The sequence below is a fragment of the Oncorhynchus clarkii genome, chromosome 4 (genome assembly GCF_045791955.1).
Source record: "Oncorhynchus clarkii lewisi isolate Uvic-CL-2024 chromosome 4, UVic_Ocla_1.0, whole genome shotgun sequence".
Classification (NCBI taxonomy): Eukaryota; Metazoa; Chordata; class Actinopteri; order Salmoniformes; family Salmonidae; genus Oncorhynchus; species Oncorhynchus clarkii.
The window spans coordinates 27,981,167-28,006,257 of NC_092150.1; the positions used below are offsets into that span (position 1 = coordinate 27,981,167).

At 42.4% G+C, this 25,091-nt stretch overlaps 1 protein-coding gene across 1 annotated transcript; it reads left to right on the top strand.

Moving 5' to 3' along the window:
- Positions 1–1,141: 1,141 nt before the first annotated feature.
- On the top strand, positions 1,142–20,087 carry LOC139406676 (24-dehydrocholesterol reductase). The gene is made up of 9 exons (XM_071149549.1): positions 1,142–1,664; positions 10,171–10,326; positions 10,420–10,525; positions 14,078–14,196; positions 16,671–16,934; positions 17,057–17,200; positions 17,643–17,840; positions 18,965–19,143; positions 19,280–20,087. Exons 1-9 carry the CDS (start codon positions 1,434–1,436, stop codon positions 19,431–19,433), a joined length of 1,551 nt encoding a protein of 516 aa, XP_071005650.1. The 5' UTR covers positions 1,142–1,433; the 3' UTR covers positions 19,434–20,087.
- Positions 20,088–25,091: the final 5,004 nt, after the last annotated feature.

Genomic DNA, 25,091 nt, shown 5'->3' on the forward strand with positions numbered 1-25,091 from the left:
CATGTTTGCATGCCTCGGTGTATGTGTATTCGCAGAAATCTCTCCTGTGCCAGTGCTTGACTTGGACTGAAATAGGAGTCGATACTCATTTTGGGTACCGGTACTGTTTATATGTAGGTGCAGGAGCTCCACAATACATTTGAGCTACTATTCTATGAGAGGAACAGGAGCTCCACAATACATTTGAGCTACTATTCTATAAGAGGAACAGGAGCTCCACAATACATTTCAGCTACTATTCTATAAGAGGAACAGGAGCTCCACAATACATTTTAGCTACTATTCTATAAGAGGAACAGGAGCTCCACAATACATTTGAGCTACTATTCTATAAGAGGAACAGGAGCTCCACAATACATTTGAGCTACTATTCTATAAGAGGAACAGGAGCTCCACAATACATTTGAGCTACTATTCTATAAGAGGAACAGGAGCTCCACAATACATTTGAGCTACTATTCTATAAGAGGAACAGGAGCTCAAGCAGTAGAACATTTGAGGTGTTGGTACTCAGCTCCGGTGAGCTCCTCCTGCCCAAGTCAAGCATGGCTCCTGTCACTGTGACAGTTCATAGATGTGGCTAAAGCTATGTATCCAGACCTACCTCACTGTATGGATAGGGCATATGGTATTATTTATCTAGTTTGATTTCAGACTAATAGTTAACTATGGATATTTAAGGATGTATTCGCACTGTATTCACACATTCAATTTATTTTCATTGGTTAGGGTTTCATGTATCCTAATAATCAATGTAGTTTTATTACCTGTTTTATTGGTATAGTTTTATTTCCTGGCTATATGATCGCAATAACTACTATTGTAATTATATGGAAGTTATAATAGTTTATAGTTGAATTAATATAGCCTGTTTTTCATATAGTTTAATAATTGTATCATGCATATAATAGGATATTGAAATACTGTAGGCCTAGTTTAAAATAATTGTATTTGTTTTTACAACGTTTTATTGATTTATATCATGTATTACCTAACTGTTGTATGTTAATGAAAGCATGAGCAGGGGGTGAATGGTGTGACGAGCTTTCTGCTCTCTGATTGGACGAAGCGCGCCGACATGCAACTGGAGTTATCCCGATTGACGCATGGTTCGCCAATGAGCACCGGCCAGAGGCGGGGCAAGCCGACCACCCAGCCAGACTCGCATATCAGAGAGAACGACAGGAGTGGCTGGATTCTAACTTCAAAATTTACACACCTATCTATGTGTTTAAGTGTGTGTGAATTTATGTGTGTGCACGTGTTGGCATAAACAATCTGTGTTGGATTTTAAAAGCAGAAGCTTTTTAATCTTGCATCGCTCGCTCCCAACTAAAGGTCATAGAAGATCGATTGTTCCTAGAAGGGATTTTCTCTCTGGAAAAGTCCCATTGGACCATCATCAGGCCAAGTAGACCAACAGAGCGGTAACAATGGATCCGTTGCTGTATCTTGGTGGACTGGTAGTACTATTTCTGTTGTGGATCAAGGTGAAAGGCTTAGACTACGTGATCGTTCATCAGAGATGGATATTCGTCTGTCTGTTTCTGCTGCCGCTCTCAGTCATATTTGATGTGTATTATTACCTGCGCGCGTGGCTCATCTTCAAGATGTGTTCCGCGCCTAAACAGCACGACCAGCGCGTATGGAACATCCAGAGACAAGTAAGAACACGAGGCTGAATATCAATTATGTATGCACTCCTGTGATAATACTCTATTTAAATAAATTGATAATATTAAAGGCCCCGAACAGTCATTCTGATTCCCATGTAAAATAGCCTCCTGTGTGACTAAAATATCACCCATAATATTTGTTTTGGATAGGAGTGGAAATTTATTTGAGAAAATTACTAACTACCAGGAAGTTTGAAAAGACAGTGTGAGTGGGCAGGGAGCTTAAATTCATGAGCTTGCCTTGACTGACAGCTATAAAACGCCTATGTCAAGTAACTTGGATTCAGTGTTGCAACACAAAGCAACTCTAACAACATTGAAATTGCATCAATGATGTCAACGTTTTATATATATATACATCTCCCGTTTGGCATGTCTCTTATGTGGTTCACAGCAACACTGACTGATGTGTTTACTTGACAACTGCTTCGGGTTTTGAACGGCCCTCCCCCTTTTCTTCCATGCTGGCTGAAGCCCTAGGTAGCCAGTAACTAGCTAACACCAGACACAGATGAAAGGGGAAATATGTAAGTATCTTTGCCAGAGATAAATAGGGTAAACTTTTAAATATATTTGCTGACACCCTACTGTAACCCTACTGTTGGCACCAGTAGAGTAGCTATCTAGCTATATAAACTACGCCCCTCTACAAACACGCCTTCAATGTTGGTTACAAAGCGGTACTTATTTAGATTAGGTAAGAGAACATCATGTTATCATTGGTGTATTAAAATGAGGGTTAGGGTGATGTCACCTTAACCCCTTAATACACCCGCCTCCTGAATCGAAGTGTTTGACATGGGGGAGGGGACCAGTAACTTTATGATCAAATGTTATCAAAGTAGAAGCAACAGTGATTTTTCATAATTTGGTCACCATACTGTACTTTGATCTGGTTTAATTCAAATGTCATTGATCAGGACTCTCCATTCCATTACACATTAGAGTCATTGGACGAAGGTGTCTTCTGTAGGGGGGAGTTTTGTTAAGATCCCTGATACTCGGTCTGAACATTAATATGCATCGCTTGCTGTACAGTTTTGGAAGTATAAGGACCTTATCTTTCATATCAGTGAGAAATCATTAAAAAAAGTTTATATTGATACACGCCTTGATAGGGTTAGTGTTCCTACAAGGCCGTGTCTCCATGCTACAGCGCTTGTTTAAGGAAAACAGACGGAAGACAAGAGGCGACCAACTGTGCTAATTAGTTATCTAGCATGTGTGTAAGTGTAACTCAGGAAGTGTAGCAGAAGTGTAGTTTCGTCGGATGGACACACCCATAGCTGAATGGATCTGTGCAAACACTAGCTGTAGTAGTTATCTTTTTTATTTGAAGTATTGTTTCTCACTGATGAAAGATAAGGGCCATATGTTTTGAAAGCCGTATTGCAAGTAAATATGCGTAGGCCTACTGTCTTAATAAAACAATCAACATTTCCAGATGTTGCACACCGCACCGTTCAGACAATCAGGTTGCAGCAGTCTGTTGTTTACCCCTGCCTGAACACAGTGCAGCAACATTAAGGATGTAGCATTGGCCATTCTAGCATGGTGGTGGAAAATATTGTTTTACTAAGACAGTACACATATTTTCCCAGTTCTTTTAGGTCGGTGGACCAATAGATCGAGTTGAGGAAACCGACGCCTTTGCAGCCTGAATGAAGGATGTTTTATGTATGAGCCGGTCGCTGGGGGAAACAATTGCATAGCCAGCTGAGCACATTGAAGTCAAACTCAGATTAAACAAGATAGTGCCATCTGGTGGCCGGTTGGGCCTCTACTAGAAGTCGACTGATTAATCAGAATGGCCACTTAATTAGGGAAGATTTCAAGTTTTCATAACAATTGGTAATCAGCATTTTTGGACATCGATCATGGCCGATTACATTGCACTCCACGAGGAGACGAGGAGGCTGACTACCTGTTATGCGAGTGCAGCAAGGAGCCAAGGTAAGGTGCTAGCTAGCATTAAACGTATCTTATAAAAAAACAATCAATCTTAACATAATCACTAGTTAACTACACATGGTTGATGATATTACTAGTTTATCTAGCTTGTCCTGCGTTGCATATACAGTGGGGCAAAAAAGTATTTAGTCAGCCACCAATTGTGTAAGTTCTCCCACTTAAAAAAATGAGGCCTGTAATTTTCATCATAGGTACATTTCAACTATGACAGACAAAATTAGAATTAATTTATTTGCAAATTATGGTGGAAAATAAGTATTTGGTCAATAGTTTTGCAATAATAATAATAATAGTTTATCTCAATAATTTGTTATATACCTTTTGTTGGCAATGACAGAGGTCAAACGTTTTCTGTGAGTCTTCACAAGGTTTTCACACACTGTTGCTGGTATTTTGGCCCATTCCTCCATGCAGATCTCCTATAGAGCAGTGATGTTTTGGGGCAGTTGCTGGGCAACATGGACTTTCAACTCCCTCCAAAGATTTTCTATGGGGTTGAGATCTGGAGACTGGCTAGGCCACTCCAGGACCTTGAAATGCTTCTTACGAAGCCACACCTTCGTTGCCCGGGCGGTGTGTTTGGGATCATTGTCATGCTTAAAGACCCAGCCACGTTTCATCTTCAATGCCCTTGCTGATGGTAGGCTTTGTTACTTTGGTCCCAGCTCTCTGCAGGTCATTCACTAGGTCCCCCCGTGTGGTTCTTGGATTTTTGCTCACCGTTCTTGTGATCATTTTGACCCCACGGGGAGAGATCTTGCGTGGAGCCCCAGATCGAGGGAGATTGTTAGTGGTCTTGTATTTCTTCCATTTCCTAATAATTGCTCCCACAGTTGATTTCTTCAAACCAAGCTGCTTACCTATTGCAGATTCAGTCTTCCCAGCTTGGTGCAGGTCTACAATTTTGTTTCTGGTGTCCTTTGACAGCTCTTTGGTCTTGGCCATAGTGGAGTTTGGAGTGTGACTGTTTGAGGTTGTGAACAGGGACTCTGGGACAGGTGCCATTAATACAGGTAACAAGTGGAGGACAGAGGAGCCTCTTAAAGAAGAAGTTACAGGTCTGTGAAAGCCAAAATCTTGCTTGTTTGTAGGTGACCAAATACTTATTTTCCACCATAATTTGCAAATAAATTCATTAAAAATCCTACAATGTGATTTTCTGGATTTTTAGTTGAAGTGTACCTATGATGAAAATTACAGGCCTCTCATTTTTTTAAGTGGAGAACTTGTACAATTGGTGGCTGACTAAATGCTTTTTTGCCCCACTGTAATTGATGCAGTGCCTGTTAATTTATCATTGAATCATAGCCTACTTCGCCAAACGGGTGATTTAACAAGCGCATTTGCAAAAAAAGCACTGTCGTTGCACCAATGTGTACCTAACCATAAACATCAACGCCTTTCTTAAAATCAATGCATATTTAGTTAATATTGCCTGCTAACATGAATTTATTTTAACTAGGGAAATTGTCACTTCTCTTGCGTTCTGTGCAACAGAGTCAGGGTATATGCAGCAGTTTGGGCCGCCTGGCTCATTGCGAACTGTGTGAAGACTATTTCTTCCTAACAAAGACAGCCAACTTCGCCAAACGGAGGATGATTTAACAAAAGCACATTTACGAAAAAGCACAATCGTTGCACGAATGTACCTAACCATAAACATCAATGTCTTTCTTAAAATCAATACACAGAAGTATATTTTTTTAAACCTGCATATTTAGTTAAAATAAATTCAGGTTAGCAGGCAATATTAAACTAGGGAAATTGTCACTTCTCTTGCGTTCTGTGCAACAGAGTCAGGGTATATGCAGCAGTTTGGGCCGCCTGGCTCATTGCGAACTCATTTTCCAGAATTTTACTTAATTATGACAACATTGAAGGTTGTGCAATCTAACAGCAATATTTAGACTTATGGATGCCACCCGTTAGATAAAATACGAAACGGTTCCGTATTTCCCTGAAAAAATAAACGTTTTGTTTTCGAAATGATAGTTTCCGGATTTGACCATATTAATGACCAAAGGCTCGTATTTCTGTGTGTTAAGTCTATGATTTGTTAGAGCAGTTTGACTGAGTGGTGGTAGGCAGCAGCAGGCTTGTAAGCTTTCATTCAAACAGCACTTTACTGCGTTTGCCAGCAGCTCTTCACAAGCTGTTTATGACTTCAACTTTATCAACTCCCGAGATTAGGCTGGCAATACTAAAGTACCTATTAGAACATCCAATAGTCAAAGGTATATGAAATACAAATGGTATAGAGAGAAATAATCCTATAATAACTACAACCTAAAACTTCTTACCTGGGAATATTGAAGACTCATGTTAAAAGGAACCACCAGCTTTCATATGTTCTCATATTCTGAGCAAGGAACTTAAACGTTAGCTTTTTTACATGGCACATATTGCACCTTTACTTTCTTCTCCAACACTTAGTTTTTACATTATTTAAACTAAATTGAAAATGTTTCATTATTTATTTGAGACTAAAGTGATTTTATTGATGTATTATATTAAGTTAAAATAAGTGTTCATTCAGTATTGTTGTAATTGTAATTATTACAAATATATATATAAAAACCGGCCGATTTAATCGGCATTGTTTTTTTTTGGGGTCCTCCAATAATCGGTATCGGAGTTGAAAAAACATAATCGGTCGACCTCTAGCCTCTACTCTACTACCCTACATGTAAAGGCCTATTAATTGATAACTTGTGCAGTGCTATTACAGTCTAAATTCTAACATGTTATGTTATCTGGACCTTCACACAGGTTCCTGATAACAACCCCAGATGCGTGCGTGCGTGTGTTCCTAAACACAGATCCCTGATAACACCAGATGATAACAGATCAAATTATAATACATTTTATGTGTGTGTGTGACTGTGCTGTGAAATTCCTGGGGTGAGGGACCTTAATCCCCCTCTTCCTAAAGGGATTTTGGAAAGAACAAGGGATTTGGGAATGGATAACAAACTGTGCAGGGTTCACTGCGTAGATCTCGGAATGTGTGGCAGTGTGTGAGTTTATTCTGGGAGCTCAGCATTTCATCATGGTATCAGGTATTGTATTTCCCTTGTGTCGGTTCAAAGTTCAAATTCTTGCTTCCATGTGTTATGTTCTGTAGAGATTAATTTACAGGGAAAAGCAGGAGTACGGCTTTAACAATTGGGCGATTTTAGCATGTAAATCATGGTGGTGTAAAAAATGCACATGCCCGGAGCACACGTCCTGGTAATCCGTCTGGCCCCGTAGCCTTGTGTATGTTGACCTGTTTAAAGGTCTTACTCATGTCGGCTACGGAGAGCGTGATCACACAGTCGTTCAGAACAGTTGATGCTTTCATGCATGCCTCAGTGTTGCTTGCCTCGAAGCGAGCATAGAAGTGATATAGCTTGTCTGGTGGGCTCGTGTCACTGGGCAGCTCGCGGCTGTGCTTCCCTTTATAGTCTGTAATAGTTTGCAAGCCCTGCCACATAAGACGAGCGTCGGAGCTAGTGTGGTATGATTCAATCTTAGCCCTGTATTGATGCTTTGCCTGTTTGATGGTTCGTCACAGGGCATAGCAGGATTTCTTGTAAGCTTCCGGGTTAGAGTCCCGCACCTTGAAGGCGGCAGCTCTACCCTTTAGTTCAGTGCGAATGTTGCCTGTAATCCATGGCTTCTGGTTGGGGTATGTACGTACAGTCACTGTGGGGATGATGTCCCCAATGCACTAATTGATAAAGCCAGTGACTGATGTGGTGTACATCGGAAGAATCCCGGAACATGTTCCAGTCTGTGCTAGCAAAACAGTCCTGTAGTTTAGCATCTGCTTCATCTGACCACTTTTTTATAGACCAAGTCACTGGTGCTTCCTGCTTTAATTTTTCATTGTAAGCAGGAATCAGGAGGATAGAGTTCTGGTCAGATTTACCAAATGAAGGGTGAGGGAGAGCTTTGTACGCGTCTCTGTGTGTGGAGTGCAGGTGATCTAGAATTGTTTTCCCTCTGGTTGCACATTTAACATGTTGATAGAAATTTGGTAGAAATTATTAAAGTTTCCCTGCATTAAAGTATCTGGCCACAAGGACCGCCACCTCTGGGTGAGTGGTTTCCTGTTTGCTTATTTCCTTATACAGCTGACTGAGTGCGGTCTTTGTGCCAGCATCTGTCTGTGGTGGTAAATAAACAGCCATGAAATGTATAGCTGAAAACTCTCTAGGCAAGTAGTGTGGCTGGTCTGATGAAACAAAATAGAACTGTTTGGCCATAATAACCATTGTGTAAATAACCAGTCTCAACGTCAACAGTGAAGAGGCAACTCCGGGAGCTGGCCTAGGCAGAGTTGCAAAGAAAAGCCATATCTCAGACTGACCAATAAAAGATTAAGATGGGCAACAGAACACAGACACTGGACAGAGGAACTCTGCCTAGAAGGCCAGCATCCCGGAGTCGCCTCTTCACTGTTGACGTTGACTGGTGTTTTGCGGTTACTATTTAATGAAGCTGTCAGTTGAGGACTTGTGAGGCGTCTGTTTCTCAAACTAGATTCTCTAACGTACTTGTCCTCTTGCTCAGTTGTGCACCGGAGCCTCCCACTCCTCTTTCTATTCTGGTTAGAGCCAGTTTGCCCTGTTCTGTGAAGGGAGTAGTACACAGCGTTGTACAAAATCTTCAATTTCTCACATGGAATAGCCTTCATTTCTCAGAACAAGAATAGACTGATGAGTTTCAGAAGAAAGTTATTTGTTTCTGGCCATTTTGAGCCTGTAATCGAACCCACAAATGCTAATGCTCCAGATACTCAACTAGTCTAAACAAGGCCAGTTTTATTGCTTCTTTAATCAGGACAACAGTTTTCAGAAATACGAGCCTTTGGTCATTAATATGGTCGAATCTGGAAACTATAATTTCGAAAACAAAACATTTATTATTTCAGTGAAATACGGAACCGTTACGGTATTTTATCTAACGGGTGGCATCCATCCATAAGTCTAAATATTCTTGTTACATTGCACAACCTTCAATGTTATGTCATAATTACGTAAAATTCTGGCAAATTAGTTCGCAATGAGCCAGGCTACCCAAACTGTTGCATATGCCCTGACTCTGCGTGCAAGAGAAGTGACACAATTTCACCTGGTTAATATTGCCTGCTAACCTGGATTTCTTTTAGCTAAATATGCAGGTTTAAAAATATATACTTCTGTGTATTGATTTTAAGGCATTGATGTTTATGGTTAGGTACAGTCGTCCAACGATTGTGATTTTTCTCATGCGCTTTTGTTAAATCATCCCCCAGCGTTGCATCGATTATATGCAACGCAGGACACGCTAGACAAACTAGTAATATCATCAACCATGTGTAGTTATAACTAGTGATTATGATTGATTGATTGTTTTTTATAAGATAAGTTTAATGCTAGCTAGCAACTTACCTTGGCTTACTGCATTTGCGTAACAGGCAGTCTCCTCGTGGAGTGCAACGAGAGGCAGGTGGTTATAGCGTTGGACTAGTTAACTGTTAGTGTTGCAAGATTGGATCCCCCGAGCTGACAAGGTGAAAATCTGTCGTTCTGCCCCTGAACAAGACAGTTAACCCACCGTTCCTAGGCCGTCATTGAAAATAAGAATGTGTTCTTAACTGACTTGCCTAGTTAAATAAAGGTATAAAAAAATATATATGTATATATATAAAAAAAATCGGCGCCCCCAAAAAATTATTTCCGATTGTTATGAAAACTTGAAATCGGCCCGAATTAATCGGCCATTCCGATTTAATCGGTCGACCTCTAGTGCTAACATAATTGCAAAAGGGTTTTCTAATGATCAATTAGCCTTTTAAAATTATAAACTTGGATTAGCTAACAACGTGGAATTGGAACACAGGAGTGATGGTTGCTGATAATGGGCTTCTGTACGCCTATGTAGATATTACATAAAAAACAGATGTTTCCAGCTACAATAGTCATTTACAACATTAACAATGTCTGCACTGTATTTCTGATCAATTTGATATTTTAATAGACCAAAAATGTGCTTTTCTTTCAAAAGCAAGGACATTTCTAAATATATATATATATATATTTTTTTTTCTTTGCCCCACCTGCCCTGAATGACGGGTCACCACTGCTTCTATGCCATAAAGTTCCAGACCTTTAGGCAGGGGCCATAGTGTTCAGAGTGGTTAGAGAGGCAAGCCAGCAACTGGAGCGTTGCCAGTTCGAATCCTGGGTCTGACGGGGGGAAAAAAATCAGGCGTGAAGTGAGCTGGCAACAGGAAGGTTGCTGGTACCAAATCCTAGAATCCATTGCCTGCTGTTGTGCCCTTGAGCAAGGTACTTAACCCCCAACAACAACAGCTCCCCGGGCGCACTGTGTGGCAGCCCCCCCACACCTCTCCAAAACCTGTATGTGTATGTACACGTGTCTTTTAAAGGGTTTGGTTAAAAGCGTAAGTCAAATTTTGGTAGGACCTTGTGTGCAATTTACGAATAAATTGAGCTTAATCAATCTACAGTATAATACTGTCTGTGTGTTGCAGGTGCGCGAATGGAGGAAGGAGGGGGGGAAAACCCACATGTGTACAGGTCGACCAGGCTGGCTGACTGTCTCTCTCAGAGTGGGGAAATACAAGAAGACCAATAAGAACATCATGATCAACATGATGGACATACTGGAGGTGGACACACAGAGACAGGTAGGAGATCAAACACACACACTGTAGCTCTGTATATAAAAGTGTGTGTGTGTGTGTAAACCCGTATGACCTGGACATGTGCATGTGTAACAGGTGGTTCGTGTGGAGCCCCTGGTCAACATGGGCCAGATAACTGCTCTCCTCAACTCCCTGGGCTGGACTCTGCCTGTGCTGCCAGAACTGGACGACCTCACTGTCGGTACGCTATGCATCTCGTTACCATATCATCTGCATATCATCCTCATATATTGGTTGTATATGGATCAGGTTATATTGTGTGGTGGTATGTGTTATTTTATAAACTGGGTGGTTCGAGCCCTGAATGCTGATTGGCTGACAGCTGTGGTATATCAGACCGTATACCACAGGTATGACAAAACATTTTTACTGCTCTAATTACATTGCTAACCAGTTTATAATAGTAATAAGGCACCTCGGGGGTCTGTGGTATATGGCCAATATACCACGTCTAAGGGCTGTATCCAGGCACTCCATGTTGTGTCAAGCTTAAGAACAGCCCTTAGCCGTGGTATATTGGCCATATACCACAAATCCCTGAGGTGCCTTATTGCTTAGGTATATGGGTTGGGGTTATAATGTAGTATATATTGTTGTATGTTTTTTTTGATTGTTCTCTAAACACGCTCATGATATGATGCTGAAGTACAAAGATAAGTACAACAATCAAACTAGTAGTAGTATTTTAAAGGGTAATAAAAAAACCTGGGGTACACATTAATGTTATAAAATGATCGTTCTATTTATCGTTATCGCATCAATTCAGGCAATTTATCGCAATATGGAATTTTGTCCATATCGCCCAGCTCTAGTATATACACTGATCTTTCCATGATACTGACCAGGTGAATCCAGGTGAAAGCTACTGTCCACCACCTTATTGATGTCACCTGTTAAATCCACTTCAATCAGTGTAGACGAAGGGGAGGAGAACGGTTAAAGAAGAATGTTTAAGTCTTGAGACAACTGAGACATGGATTGTGTATGTGTGTCATTCAGAGGGAGAATGGGCAAGACAAAATATTTAATTGCCTTTGAACGGGGTATGGTAGTAGTTGCCAGGCGCACCGGTTTGTGTCAAGCACTGTACCGCTGCTGGCTATTTCACATTCAACAGTTTCCCGTGAGTATCAAGAATGGTCCACCAGCTAAAGGGCATCCAGCCAACTTGAAAAACAATCCAAATCTACACTGATTTGAAGTGGATTTAACAAGTGACATCAATAAGGGATCAAGGCTTTCACCTGGTCAGTCTATGTCATGGAAAGAGCAGGTGTTCGTAATGTTTTGTACACTCAGTGTATGGTGGCATATGTTGTTGTCCTAAACAACGACTGTCAAATTGTCATCCAGAGGGGTATACTACGAAGGCTAATATTCTGAAATAACCTTTTATTTTTTTTAAAGATGAGTGTGAAATATGCATGGTCTAATTCTCTCAACAACCAAAAACACATATCTATGTTTAGCTTTCTTAATCTACGAGATCGGTGTCCCTATACTGGGACGGTTGAGCTAACGTGCGCTAATGTGATTAGCATGCCGTTTTAAGTAACAAGAAATGTCTCTCTTATATGGTCAGAAAGCTTAAATTCTTGTTAATCTAACTGTACTGTCCAATTTACAGTAGCTATTACAGTGAAAAAATATCATGCTATTGTTTGAGGAGAGTGCACAACAACAAAAAACTTATCCCAGCAACTGGTTTGATACATTCACCTCTGAATGTAAATAATGTACTTTACATTCAGTACTCTTGCTCTGATTTGTCATCCTGAGGGTCCCAGAGATAAAATGTAGCATAGTTTTGTTTGATAAAATACATTTTTATATTCAAATGTAGGAACTGGGATCTACAGTTTGAACCCCTGCTGTCTCTGGCTCCACACCCATCCTGCCTGGCCATCTAGATGTGTGCCAGTTAGTGTATAAGCTAATTATCTATCATGTATGACATTCCCTGGAGTGTGTAAACTCTTATTTTGTATTACCATATCATGTTTTGTATGTTCTCTATAGTTATGTACTTGAAAATGTATCAATTGACCAATTCGGGAACATTTGGGCATACTTGATACAAAATATTGTCCAGTATATTAAGGCTTCACTGGATCAATCTGAAACTTTGCACACACACTGCTAAATCTAAATTGCGCCTAAACTGCAATATTATATGATGGCCTTTCTCTTGCATTTCAAAGATGATGGGGAAAAAAGGAAAAAAATATAAAAAAACTCATGTTTTTTCGTTTGTATTATCTTTTACCAGATCTAATGTGTTATATTCTCCAACATTCATTTACAATTTCCACACACTTCAAAGTGTTTCCTTTCAAATGGTATCAAGTCCTGAGCTACAGGCAGTTAGATTTGTGTGTGTTATTTTAGGTGAAAATTGAAAAAAAGGGTCAGATCCTTAAGAGGTTTGAACCCAAACGAACATCAGTAGTTATTTCTGGTTGTTTATCAAAGTTAGCTGGCTAACTCGTTGATTGTAGTATACTTCTCTTAGCATTTCCATGGCATAACATCCATCACAGGGTTGTTATTTTGGGTTGTGATAACCATCACACTCTCTTATTGGATTGGATGATACATGGTTTATAGATGGTAGAGTTCCGAAGGTGAAACTCAGAGGAAATGGTTTCGGAAGTGCACAGCGCCCCTGGATCAGATTCCATAATGGTTTTACGGATCCATGAATGTTAGATCAACAGCTTAATGTTTTCCCATCAGCACGCTGCAGATTAATCTGGATTTCCACAGAGACTCTCTCTCTCTCTCACACACACACACACACAACCAAGGAACTGTTTCCTGCTCTCTGTTCTCTGTTTCCTGCTCTGTGTTTACCCTGCTCTCTTCTTTTTCACCTGTGAGGGTATTGAGTTCCCCGAATCCCTAAAGTGTCCTCACTTTTGTCAGTGTTGTTTTTGTTGTCCTGTGCTGTTCTATGTTGTTGTTATTATTATTATTATTATTTTTTTACAGTTTGCTATTATTCTGTTTTCAATGAACCGTCAGAATAAACAGCATTTGACAAATACCTTGTCAGTGCACGTCCATATCACGTAATAATAATCATTACATGCTTATCAATAACATACTGTAAGGAGCATTCATAGTACATGCAAGCAACAATATACGCTATGCTAATTGATTCCAACATTATAAGAAAAACGAAAAAATAGGATGAATTAGAAAATAACCCCCCCCCATCCCACCCGAGTGACTCTTTAGATTTAACTCCTTGTAGCAAGAGATCTTCCAATTTTAGCTGCATTAGACCACATTAACAAGGTTCTTTCATTGTCACCTTGAGAATGAGAAGTGGACTATTCCAAAAGAACAATATCTAAAAACTAGAAGACCCATTGGAGCCATGCCAGTGTGTGTGGGGGCTTCCATCTTAAGACAAGGTACTGCTGTATCTTGACTGTTCCTGAGCATTAGAGCGGCAGGTAGCCTAGTGGTTAAAGTGTTGGGCTAGTAACCGAAAGGTCGCCAGACCGAATCCCCGAGCTGACAAGGTAAAAACCTGTCGTTCTGCCCCTGAACAAGACAGTTAACCCACTGTTCCTAGGCCGTCATTGTAAATAACAATTTGTTCTTAATTAACTGACGTTCCTAGTTAAATGAAAGTTATATTTAAAAAAGACTATTCCCCCATTTTTTTTACTAAATAATCAAGCCTACTCCTCTCTCTCTCTCTCCTCTCTCTCTCTCTCTCTAGGAGGTCTTGTGATGGGTACAGGTATTGAGTCGTCCTCTCATATCTATGGACTCTTCCAGCACATCTGTGTTGCCTTTGAGCTGGTGCTGGCTGATGGCAGCCTGGTCCGCTGTACTGAGGTGAGCATAGCTCTCTTTATTGTTTGACTCTTTGAGAGAACCTTGTAGTGGGAGACTATGTTACTTATAGAACTGGAGTTCTGTAGTATTACTAACAGAGTAATACTACAGACCTCCAGTTCTATAACAGAGTAATACTACAGACCTCCAGTTCTATTACTAACAGAGTAATACTACAGACCTCCAGTTCTATAACATAGTAATACTACAGACCTCCAGTTCTATAACTAACAGAGTAATACTACAGACCTCCAGTTCTATAACTAACATGGTAATACTACAGACCTCCAGTTCTATAACTAACATAGTAATACTACAGACCTCCAGTTCTATAACTAACATGGTAATACTACAGACCTCCAGTTCTATAACTGAGTAATACCACAGACCTCCAGTTCTATAACTAACATAGTAATACTACAGACCTCCAGTTCTATAACTAACATAGTAATACTACAGACATCCAGTTCTATAACTAACATAGTAATACTACAGACCTCCAGTTCTATAACTAACATGGTAATACTACAGACCTCCAGTTCTATAACTGAGTAATACCACAGACCTCCAGTTCTATAACTGAGTAATACTACAGACCTCCAGTTCTATAACTAACAGAGTAATACTACAGACCTCCAGTTCTATAACTAACAGAGTAATACTACAGACCTCCAGTTCTATAACTAACTGAGTAATACTACAGACCTCCAGTTCTATAACTAACATAGTAATACTACAGACCTCCAGTTCTATAACTAACTGAGTAATACTACAGACCTCCAGTTCTATAACTAACAGAGTAATACTACAGACCTCCAGTTCTATAACAAACATGGTAATACTACAGACCTCCAGTTCTATAACTAACATAGTAATACTACAGACCTCCAGTTCTATAACATAGTAATACTACAGACCTCCAGTTCTATAACATAGTAATACTACAGACCTCCAGTTCTATAACATAGTAATACTACAGACCTCCAGTTCTATAACTAACATGGTAATACTACAGACCTCCAGTTCTATAACTGAGTAATACTACAGACCTCCAGTTCTATAACTAACAGAGTAATACTACAGACCTCCAGTTCTATAACTAACATAGTAATACTACAGACCTCCAATTCTATAAATAACATAGTAATACTACAGACCTCCAGTTCTATAACTAACATAGTAATACTACAGACCTCCAGTTCTATAACATAGTAATACTACAGACCTCCAGTTCTATAACATAGTAATACTACAGACCTCCAGTTCTATAACTAACATGGTAATACTACAGACCTCCAGTTCTATAACTAACAGAGTAATACTACAGACCTCCAATTCTATAACTAACAGAGTAATACTACAGACCTCCAATTCTATAACTAACATAGTAATACTATAGACCTCCAGTTCTATAACTAACATGGTAATACTACAGACCTCCAGTTCTATAACTAACAGAGTAATACTACAGACCTCCAGTTCTATAACTAACAGAGTAATACTACAGACCTCCAGTTCTATAACTAACATAGTAATACTACAGACCTCCAGTTCTATAACTAACATAGTAATACTACAGACCTCCAGTTCTATAACTAACAGAGTAATACTACAGACCTCCAGTTCTATAACTAACTGAGTAATACTACAGACCTCCAGTTCTATAACTAACAGAGTAATACTACAGACCTCCAATTCTATAACTAACATAGTAATACTATAGACCTCCAGTTCTATAACTAACATGGTAATACTACAGACCTCCAGTTCTATAACTAACAGAGTAATACTACAGACCTCCAATTCTATAACATAGTAATACTACAGACCTCCAGTTCTATAACAGAGTAATACTACAGACCTCCAGTTCTATAACTAACATAGTAATACTACAGACCTCCAATTCTATAACTAACATAGTAATACTACAGACCTCCAGTTCTATAACTAACTGAGTAATACTACAGACCTCCAGTTCTATAACTAACAGAGTAATACTACAGACCTCCAGTTCTATAACTAACATAGTAATACTACAGACCTCCAATTCTATAACATAGTAATACAACAGACCTCCAGTTCTATAACTAACATAGTTATAGAACTGGAGGTCTGTAGTATTACTATGTTAGTTATAGAACTGGAGGTCTGTAGTATTACTAACAGAGTAATACTACAGACCTCCAGTTCTATAACTAACATAGTAATACTACAGACCTCCAGTTCTATAACTAACATAGTAATACTACAGACCTCCAGTTCTATAACTAACAGAGTAATACTACAGACCTCCAATCCATTAGTAAACACAAGCCAACACCTAGCTAAAGCTAATCTGGAAACAAAGGTTTCACAGTACAACAAGAGAGAGCGAAGGAAAGAGTTAGAGAGGAGGAGGATTGTTTCTGTCCTCTGCTGTGTGTCTCTCTTACAGGAAGGGAACTGTTGTTCTGTGTGTTTGTGTTCTCTAACAGGAGGAGAATTCTGACCTGTTCCACGCGGTCCCTTGGTCCTGTGGAACTCTGGGGTTCCTGGTTGCCGCGGAAATAAAGATTGTCCCTGCGAGGTTGTGGGTTCGTTTGCAGTATGAGCCAATCAGAGGGCTGGAGAACATCTGCCGTCGGTTCAGTGAGGCGTCTGAGGACAAGAACAACACATTTGTAGAAGGACTGCAGTACTCACTGGATGAAGCTGTTATCATGACTGGCACTATGACTGACACCGCTGAACCCGACAAGGTGAGAGAGGGAAAGCGAGAAAGAATGACCGGGTACACTGAGAAGGACAAGCGAGGAGGAGAGTGCTGTCTGTCTGCAAGATCTAACCATATCCCTCCTCTGTGTGTGTGTGTGTGTTTCAGATCAACCGGATCGGCCTGCACTATAAGCCTTGGTTCTTCAAGCACGTTGAGAGATACTTGACAGAGAACAAGAAAGCAGTAGAGTACATCCCTCTTCGCCACTACTACCACAGACACACACGATCCATCTTCTGGGAGCTCCAGGTACACACACACACACACACACACACACACACACACACACACACACACAATGCATTAGACAGATGATACAGAGTGACCCTTTTATCCTGCAGATTTCAGCATGTCATCATATTCTCCCCCAGCTCATGCATTAGTCTCCCTAATGCATGCACACACACACTGCTATTAGGAAGTCATGTGTGGTTTGCTGGTAATTGTTTCTTTCCTAACCTTAAATGATGTTATAAATAATGTAGTTTTTTTCTGGCAGACAGAGGATGTTGTTGTTGGGGAAGGGGGAGAGGATGGGTAAGGAGGCAGTTTTACAGCTTCCTGATATTCTATCCTTATTGAGGGTCGTGGTCTGTAGGGCGTACATTACAATAGCTAAACGTTCTGAAATGTACTGGACACCACTGCACTGCTGGAAAGCTGATTCCTGTTCACATGAATGTGTCTCCAGGACATCATCCCGTTTGGTAACCACCCAGTGTTCCGGTGGTTGTTTGGCTGGATGGTTCCTCCTAAGATCTCTCTGTTGAAGCTGACCCAGGGAGAGACCATCAGACAGCTGTATGAGCAACACCATGTTGTCCAGGACATGCTGGTCCCCATGAAACACATCCAGACAGCTATCGCACGCTTCCACCAGGACATCCACGTAAGACACATACTTTGCATGATTCCACAGCGTAACATATACCCTAATAAATTAGACAAACTCAAGTGTGACTGAGTTGGTATGTCTCGTTGTAGGGGTGTGACTGAGTTGGCATGTCTCGTTGTAGGGGTGTGACTTGAGTTGGTATGTCTCGTTGTAGGGGTGTGACTTGAGTTGGTATGTCTCGTTTTAGGGGTGTGACTTGAGTTGGTATGTCTCGTTGTAGGGGTGTGACTGAGTTGGTATGTCTCGTTGTAGGGGTGTGACCGAGTTGGTATGTCTCGTTGTAGGGGTGTGACCGAGTTGGTATGTCTCGTTGTAGGGGTGTGACCGAGTTGGTAGATCTCGTTGTAGGGGTGTGACCGAGTTGGTAGATCTCGTTGTAGGGGTGTGACCGAGTTGGTATGTCTCGTTGTAGGGGTGTGACCGAGTTGGTATGTCTCGTTGTAGGGGTGTGACCGAGTTGGTATGTCTCGTTGTAGGGGTGTGACCGAGTTGGTATGTCTCGTTGTAGGGGTGTGACCGAGTTGGTATGTCTCGTTGTAGGGGTGTGACCGAGTTGGTATGTCTCGTTGTAGGGGTGTGACCGAGTTGGTATGTCTCGTTGTAGGGGTGTGACCGAGTTGGTATGTCTCGTTGTAGGGGTGTGACCGAGTTGGTATGTCTCGTTGTAGGGGTGTGACCGAGTTGGTATGTCTCGTTGTAGGGGTGTGACCGAGTTGGTATGTCTCGTTGTAGGGGTGTGACCGAGTTGGTATGTCTCGTTGTAGGGGTGTGACCGAGTTGGTATGTCTCGTTGTAGGGGTGTGACCGAGTTGGTATGTCTCGTTGTAGGGGTGTGACCGAGTTGGTATGTCTCGTTGTAGGGGTGTGACCGAGTTGGTATGTCTCGTTGTAGGGGTGTGACCGAGTTGGTATGTCTCGTTGTAGGGGTGTGACCGAGTTGGTATGTCTCGTTGTAGGGGTGTGACCGAGTTGGTATGTCTCGTTGTAGGGGTGTGACCGAGTTGGTATGTCTCGTTGTAGGGGTGTGACCGAGTTGGTATGTCTCGTTGTAGGGGTGTGACCGAGTTGGTATGTCTCGTTGTAGGGGTGTGACCGAGTTGGTATGTCCCTTCCTGCAGGTGTACCCTCTGTGGTTGTGTCCGTTCATGCTCCCCCCGGGCCGGGGGATGGTTCATCCTAAAGGTGAGGAGGGAGAGCTGTATGTGGACATCGGAGCGTATGGAGAACCCGGAGTTAAACACTTCCAGGCTAAAGCCTCGTGTAGACAGCTGGAGCAGTTTGTCAGAGAGGTTCACGGGTGAGTTTCTTTACACACACACACACACACACACACACACACACACACACACACACACACACACACACACCCCAACAGGGGCTATAGAGAGTAGGGAGTTAGGGTTCAGATTGTGATGATGTGTGTGTGTCTCCAGGTTCCAGATGCTGTATGCTGATGTGTACATGGAGCGCAGTGAGTTCTGGGAGATGTTTGACGGGACGTTGTATCACCGTCTGAGGAAAGAGCTTGGCTGTCAGGACGCTTTCCCCGAGGTCTACGACAAGATCTGCAAAGCTGCACGACACTGACCTCTAACCTCTGATCCTTTCAACTCTGCCATCCCACCAGCAACAATATGAAGATAAGAGCCTTTAAGGAGTGTTTGCACCATGTTCTCATCCTGTTTGTATGGTTAATTCCACTGAATGTGAATGTGCTGAAGAAGCAAACACAGCCCTAACACTTGCCTGTTTTGATGTCTAACCTCTGACCCCTAACCCCAACACCAGCCTCTAGCTCATAACCCTAGGAGAGACCTGTGCTGTCATTTGTTTGTTTTAAAATTCCTTAATTTGACTTAATGGGGTATATTTCCTTAGTTCAAATGACTGGACATCTTACAGACTGTGGCTTTAATGATGTAATGCCCTCTGCCTGTTATACAACACATATCCAGTCTGCTCTTCCATCATGTGTTTAGAATCTATCCTGACATATGGAGCATGTTTCTTTGTGTCCACTGTGATCACATCACTCCGCCTTAAACTCATCTGATGATTATTGGTTCGCACGTCATCTGTAGTGTTTAATCAATCACATTTTCCTCTGGCTTGTGGAAGAACAGTCACCTGTTCTCAGTCTGTGTGTGTGTGCGTGTTCAGAGAGAAAGGACGTCACTGCTTTTGTCCACATAAATGTTTTTGTTGATGTATGATAATAAAGTTTGATTTGTCAACAGTAAATCTCTCTACTACTTTCTACGGTACCAAACATAGACATCTCATATTGATCAATATAGATTTGAGGATAGTTGAAAAACAAAACTTTGAAATCTGATGGTTGAATCTGGGGCGTGCTGCTTGTGTGTATGCTGTGTGCCTTTGCAGCTGTCATCAAAGCTTTCCTTCTGGGCGGCACCAGGAAACTCCCTGAAACGCACAAGCTCTGTCAGAGAAAGGTCTTTGTTGTTTCAGGTCGGGTATCACTGTGTGTGCGTGTCTTACTGTGTGAGTGCTCGTCTCTGTCAGGTTTGTGACGGTATCTCCCTGTCTGTGATCTGAAGGAGGAGGTGTGGCCATTGTCAGTCTTACTCCACCCCTTTTCTGCAATGTCATAACAACCAGAACCAACTGTGCTCTGTTTGGAGGAGAGGAAAGGAATACAGGGGTCATGGTTAGAGGTGAAGGGTTAGGTTTAACGGGGGGGGGGGGTGTGACTCAGAGAAGTGCACGGGACTAAGAACATCTGAGGAGAGAGCGATGGAGAGGACAAATAGAAGAGAAGGGTATTAATTATTCTTCTACCATTTGGGTCGGGTTGGATGTTACAGGTTACCTAGAATGTTTGGAGCGCATTGGGTTAGGGGTCAACGGTTAGGGTACTCGCGGCAGGTTGAGGGCATTGGGACAGAGTACTGCGGTAGATTCTGGAACGTCTGGGTACTGAGCCAACATTCCAAACACACCGTGTCTGTATCTTACCGGGGAGCTGAGGTGCATTATGGGTGCTCCATTTGACCTCGCCCTCTTCTCCAGCGCTGCCCAACACTCCCTTTACCATAGCAACCAGTGCCTGGCATCCAGCTCTGTGCAAACATATGTTGAGACTGAGTAAGGGGCTTTGAGCATCACAGAGAAAGATTGATCCAAATCTAATCTACCTTGAATGATTGTAGCCAGTTGATACCTGCTTTTAACATGGTATTACCATGGGGCATATCGTCCAGTGTACTGAGTATAACATATTGTGTTCTCTTGCCCTCTAGTGGTGTACTGTGGTACCTGTGTGTGTTTTGGTACCCGTGCGTTTCTGAACTTCTCTACTCTGCTGTCACACACTCCTCTCACTCTGCCTGGTTTCTTCTGTAGCTCCTCTATAAAGTCTGCTGTTCTGTAGGTTCATGGACCCACTTTCAGGCACTGGTTGCTACGGCACCCTCCCGCCCTGAGGCAGCCACCCTGCTGTCTTCTAAATCTCAGCCTCCTTCAGCCCAAAGGAGGCCAAGCCAAAGCCGACCACCCCATTGAAGCAGTCAACCTGCTGCCCTGTCATGCTGAAGGGGACTCCATGGAGCTGCCACTGCCTCCTTGGTCTAAGATGTCCTCATGTCCGGCATGAGAGCCAGACTGAGTCTGGCCAATACCCCCTGTGAAACCAGAGGTGCTATCAAAACTACAGTCCCTCGCTGTGTCACAAGGGGCAGCACCTAAACTGCAATCCCTTGCTGTGCCACCAGGGGCACCGCCCATACTGCAGTCCCTTGCTGTAACACTAGAGGTACCGCCCATACTGCAGTCCCTTGCTGTAACACTAGAGGTACCGCGCATACTGCAGTCCCTTGCTGTAACACTAGAGGTACCACCCATACTGCAGTCCCTTGCTGTAACACTAGAGGTACCACCCATACTGCAGTCCCTTGCTGTAACACTAGAGGTACCGCCCATACTGCAGTCCCTTGCTGTAACACTAGAGGTACCGCCCATACTGCAGTCCCTTGCTGTAACACTAGAGTTCCACCCATACTGCAGTCCCTTGCTGTAACACTAGAGGTACCGCCCATACTGCAGTCCCTTGCTGTAACACTAGAGGTACCACCCATACTGCAGTCCCTTGCTGTAACACTAGAGTTCCACCCATACTGCAGTCCCTTGCTGTAACACTAGAGGTATTACCCATACTGCAGTCCCTTGCTGTAACACTAGAGGTACCACCCATTCTGCAGTCCCTTGCTGTAACACTAGAGGTACCACCCATACTGCAGTCCCTTGCTGTAACACTAGAGGTACCACCCATACTGCAGTCCCTTGCTGTAACACTAGAGGTACCTCCCATACTGCAGTCCCTTGCTGTAACACTAGAGGTACCACCCATACTGCAGTCCCTTGCTGTAACACTAGAGTTCCACCCATACTGCAGTCCCTTGCTGTAACACTAGAGGTACCGCCCATACTGCAGTCCCTTGCTGTAACACTAGAGGTACCACCCACACTGCAGTCCCTTGCTGTAACACTAGAGGTACCACCAATACTGCAGTCCCTTGCTGTAACACTAGAGGTACCGCCCATACTGCAGTCCCTTGCTGTAACACTAGAGGTACCACCCATACTGCAGTCCCTTGCTGTAACACTAGAGGTACCACGCATACTGCAGTCCCTTGCTGTAACACTAGAGGTACCACCCATACTGCAGTCCCTTGCTGTAACACTAGAGGTACCACCCATACTGCAGTCCCTTGCTGTAACACTAGAGGTACCACCCATACTACAGTCCCATGCTGTAACATTAGAGGTACCACCCATACTGCAGTCCCTTGCTGTAACACTAGAGGTATTACCCATACTGCAGTCCCTTGCTGTAACACTAGAGGTACCACCCATACTGCAGTCCCTTGCTGTAACACTAGAGGTATTACCCATACTGCAGTCCCTTGCTGTAACACTAGAGGTACCACCCATACTACAGTCCCATGCTGTAACATTAGAGGTACCACCCATACTACAGTCCCATGCTGTAACATTAGAGGTACCACCCATACTGCAGTCCCTTGCTGTAACACTAGAGGTACCACCCATACTACAGTCCCATGCTGTAACATTAGAGGTACCACCCATACTACAGTCCCTTGCTGTAACATTAGAGGTACCACCCATACTGCAGTCCCTTGCTGTAACACTAGAGGTACCACCCATACTACAGTCCCATGCTGTAACATTAGAGGTACCACCCATACTGCAGTCCCTTGCTGTAACACTAGAGGTATTACCCATACTGCAGTCCCTTGCTGTAACACTAGAGGTACCACCCATACTGCAGTCCCTTGCTGTAACACTAGAGGTACCACCCATACTGTAGTCCCTTGCTGTAACACTAGAGGTATTACCCATACTGCAGTCCCTTGCTGTAACACTAGAGGTACCACCCATACTGCAGTCCCTTGCGTAACACTAGAGGTACCGCCCATACTGCAGTCCCTTGCTGTAACACTAGAGGTACCACCCATACTGCAGTCCCTTGCTGTAACACTAGAGGTACTGCCCAAACTGCAGTCCACCGCAGTTGTGCCAGCAACGGCACCGCCCAAACTGCAGCTCCAGCACCGCCTCCAATGCTGAAGCCACAGCCCCTCTCACTACCATCCCTACCTGGCCTCCTGCTAGGTAGCTTGCCCTTATTGGCCAACCACACCTTTGACCCACGGGGATAGGTGGCCGTAGAATAGGCCAATCTTCAGTCGGCTAATGGCCTCCATTGAGGAAAGACGTTAGGTGGTGTAAAAGGCAAACCCTCTTACCATGCCCTTTCAACAGTTTAGTAAGCTGATGCTGCTCACATTCAGGGAGAAAGGACTGGAGTCAGCAGCAGACAAGTTGGGGGCTAAAATACTTTCAGTTTAAGAGAAACCTCAGTTACTGAAGCTTTACTTTAAGCTACTTATTGTTGAGCATTTCTGTTTGTAAAATTATCAGTAATTCTAGTCAACCACAGGAGGCTGTTGAGAAGATGACGGCTCATAATAATAGTTGGAACGGAGAAAATGGAATGCCATCAAACATCTGGAAACCATGTGTTTTGACGTATTTGATACCAGTCCACTGAATCCTCTCTAGCCATTACCACGAGCCCGTCCTCCACAATTACGGTGCCACCAACCTCCTGTGTAGTCAACGTCAACTCATTGCTTAATGCTTGCTTGTATATTTGAATGATCTTTAATGAGTCAGATAAACATTTGAATAGGATAATTGCTTAGTCTTATTATGAGTTGCATGTGAGGTATTTATAATATCAAAAAATACAGTACCAGTCAAAAGTTTGGACAGATCTACTCATTCAAGGGTTTTTCTGTATTTTTACTATTTTCTACATTGTAGAATAATACTGAAGACATCAAAACGATAAGATAACACATATGGAATCTGGTAGTAACCAAAAAAGTGTTAAACAAATCTAAATTAATTTTACATTCTTCAAAGTAAACAAATGATAGTCCTTCTAAGCACAAACCAGATGGGTGGTGTATTGTTGCAGAATGCTGTGATAGCCATGCTGGTTAAGTGTGCCTTGAATTCTAAATAAATCACTGACAGTTGGATGGCGGTTGGAACCAAATATCTCAAATTTGGACTCATCAGACCAAAGGACAGATTTCCACCGGTCTAACTACGTGTTTCTTGGCCCAAGCAAGTCTCTTCTTACTATCGGTGTCCTTTAGTAGTGGTTTCTTTACAGCAATTTGACCATGAAGGCCTGATTCACGTAGTCTCCTCTGAACAGTTGATGTTGAGATGTGTCTGTTACTTGAACTCTGTGAAGCATTTATTTGGGCTGCAATTTTTTTTGAGGCTGGTAACTCTAATGAACTTATCCTCCACAGCAGAGGTAACTCTGGGTCTTCCTTTCCTTTACAGACCCTGGTTTGATTCCAGGCTGTATCACAATCGGCTGTGATTGCGAGTCCCAGCAGCGCACAATTGACCCAGTGTCGTCCGGGTTAGCGTTTGGCCGGGGTAGCCCATCATTGTAAATTGGAATTTGTTCTTAACTCACTTGCCTAGTTGAATAAAGGTTACATAAAACATTTACAAATACATTGTCACAACACAACTGATTGGCTGAAATGCATTAAGAAGGAAATAAACTCCACAAATTAACTTTTAACAAGGCACATCTGTTAATTGAAATACATTCCAGGTGCATGGCAGCAACACATGACAACACAGCAAGGTAGCAACACAACATGGCAGAAG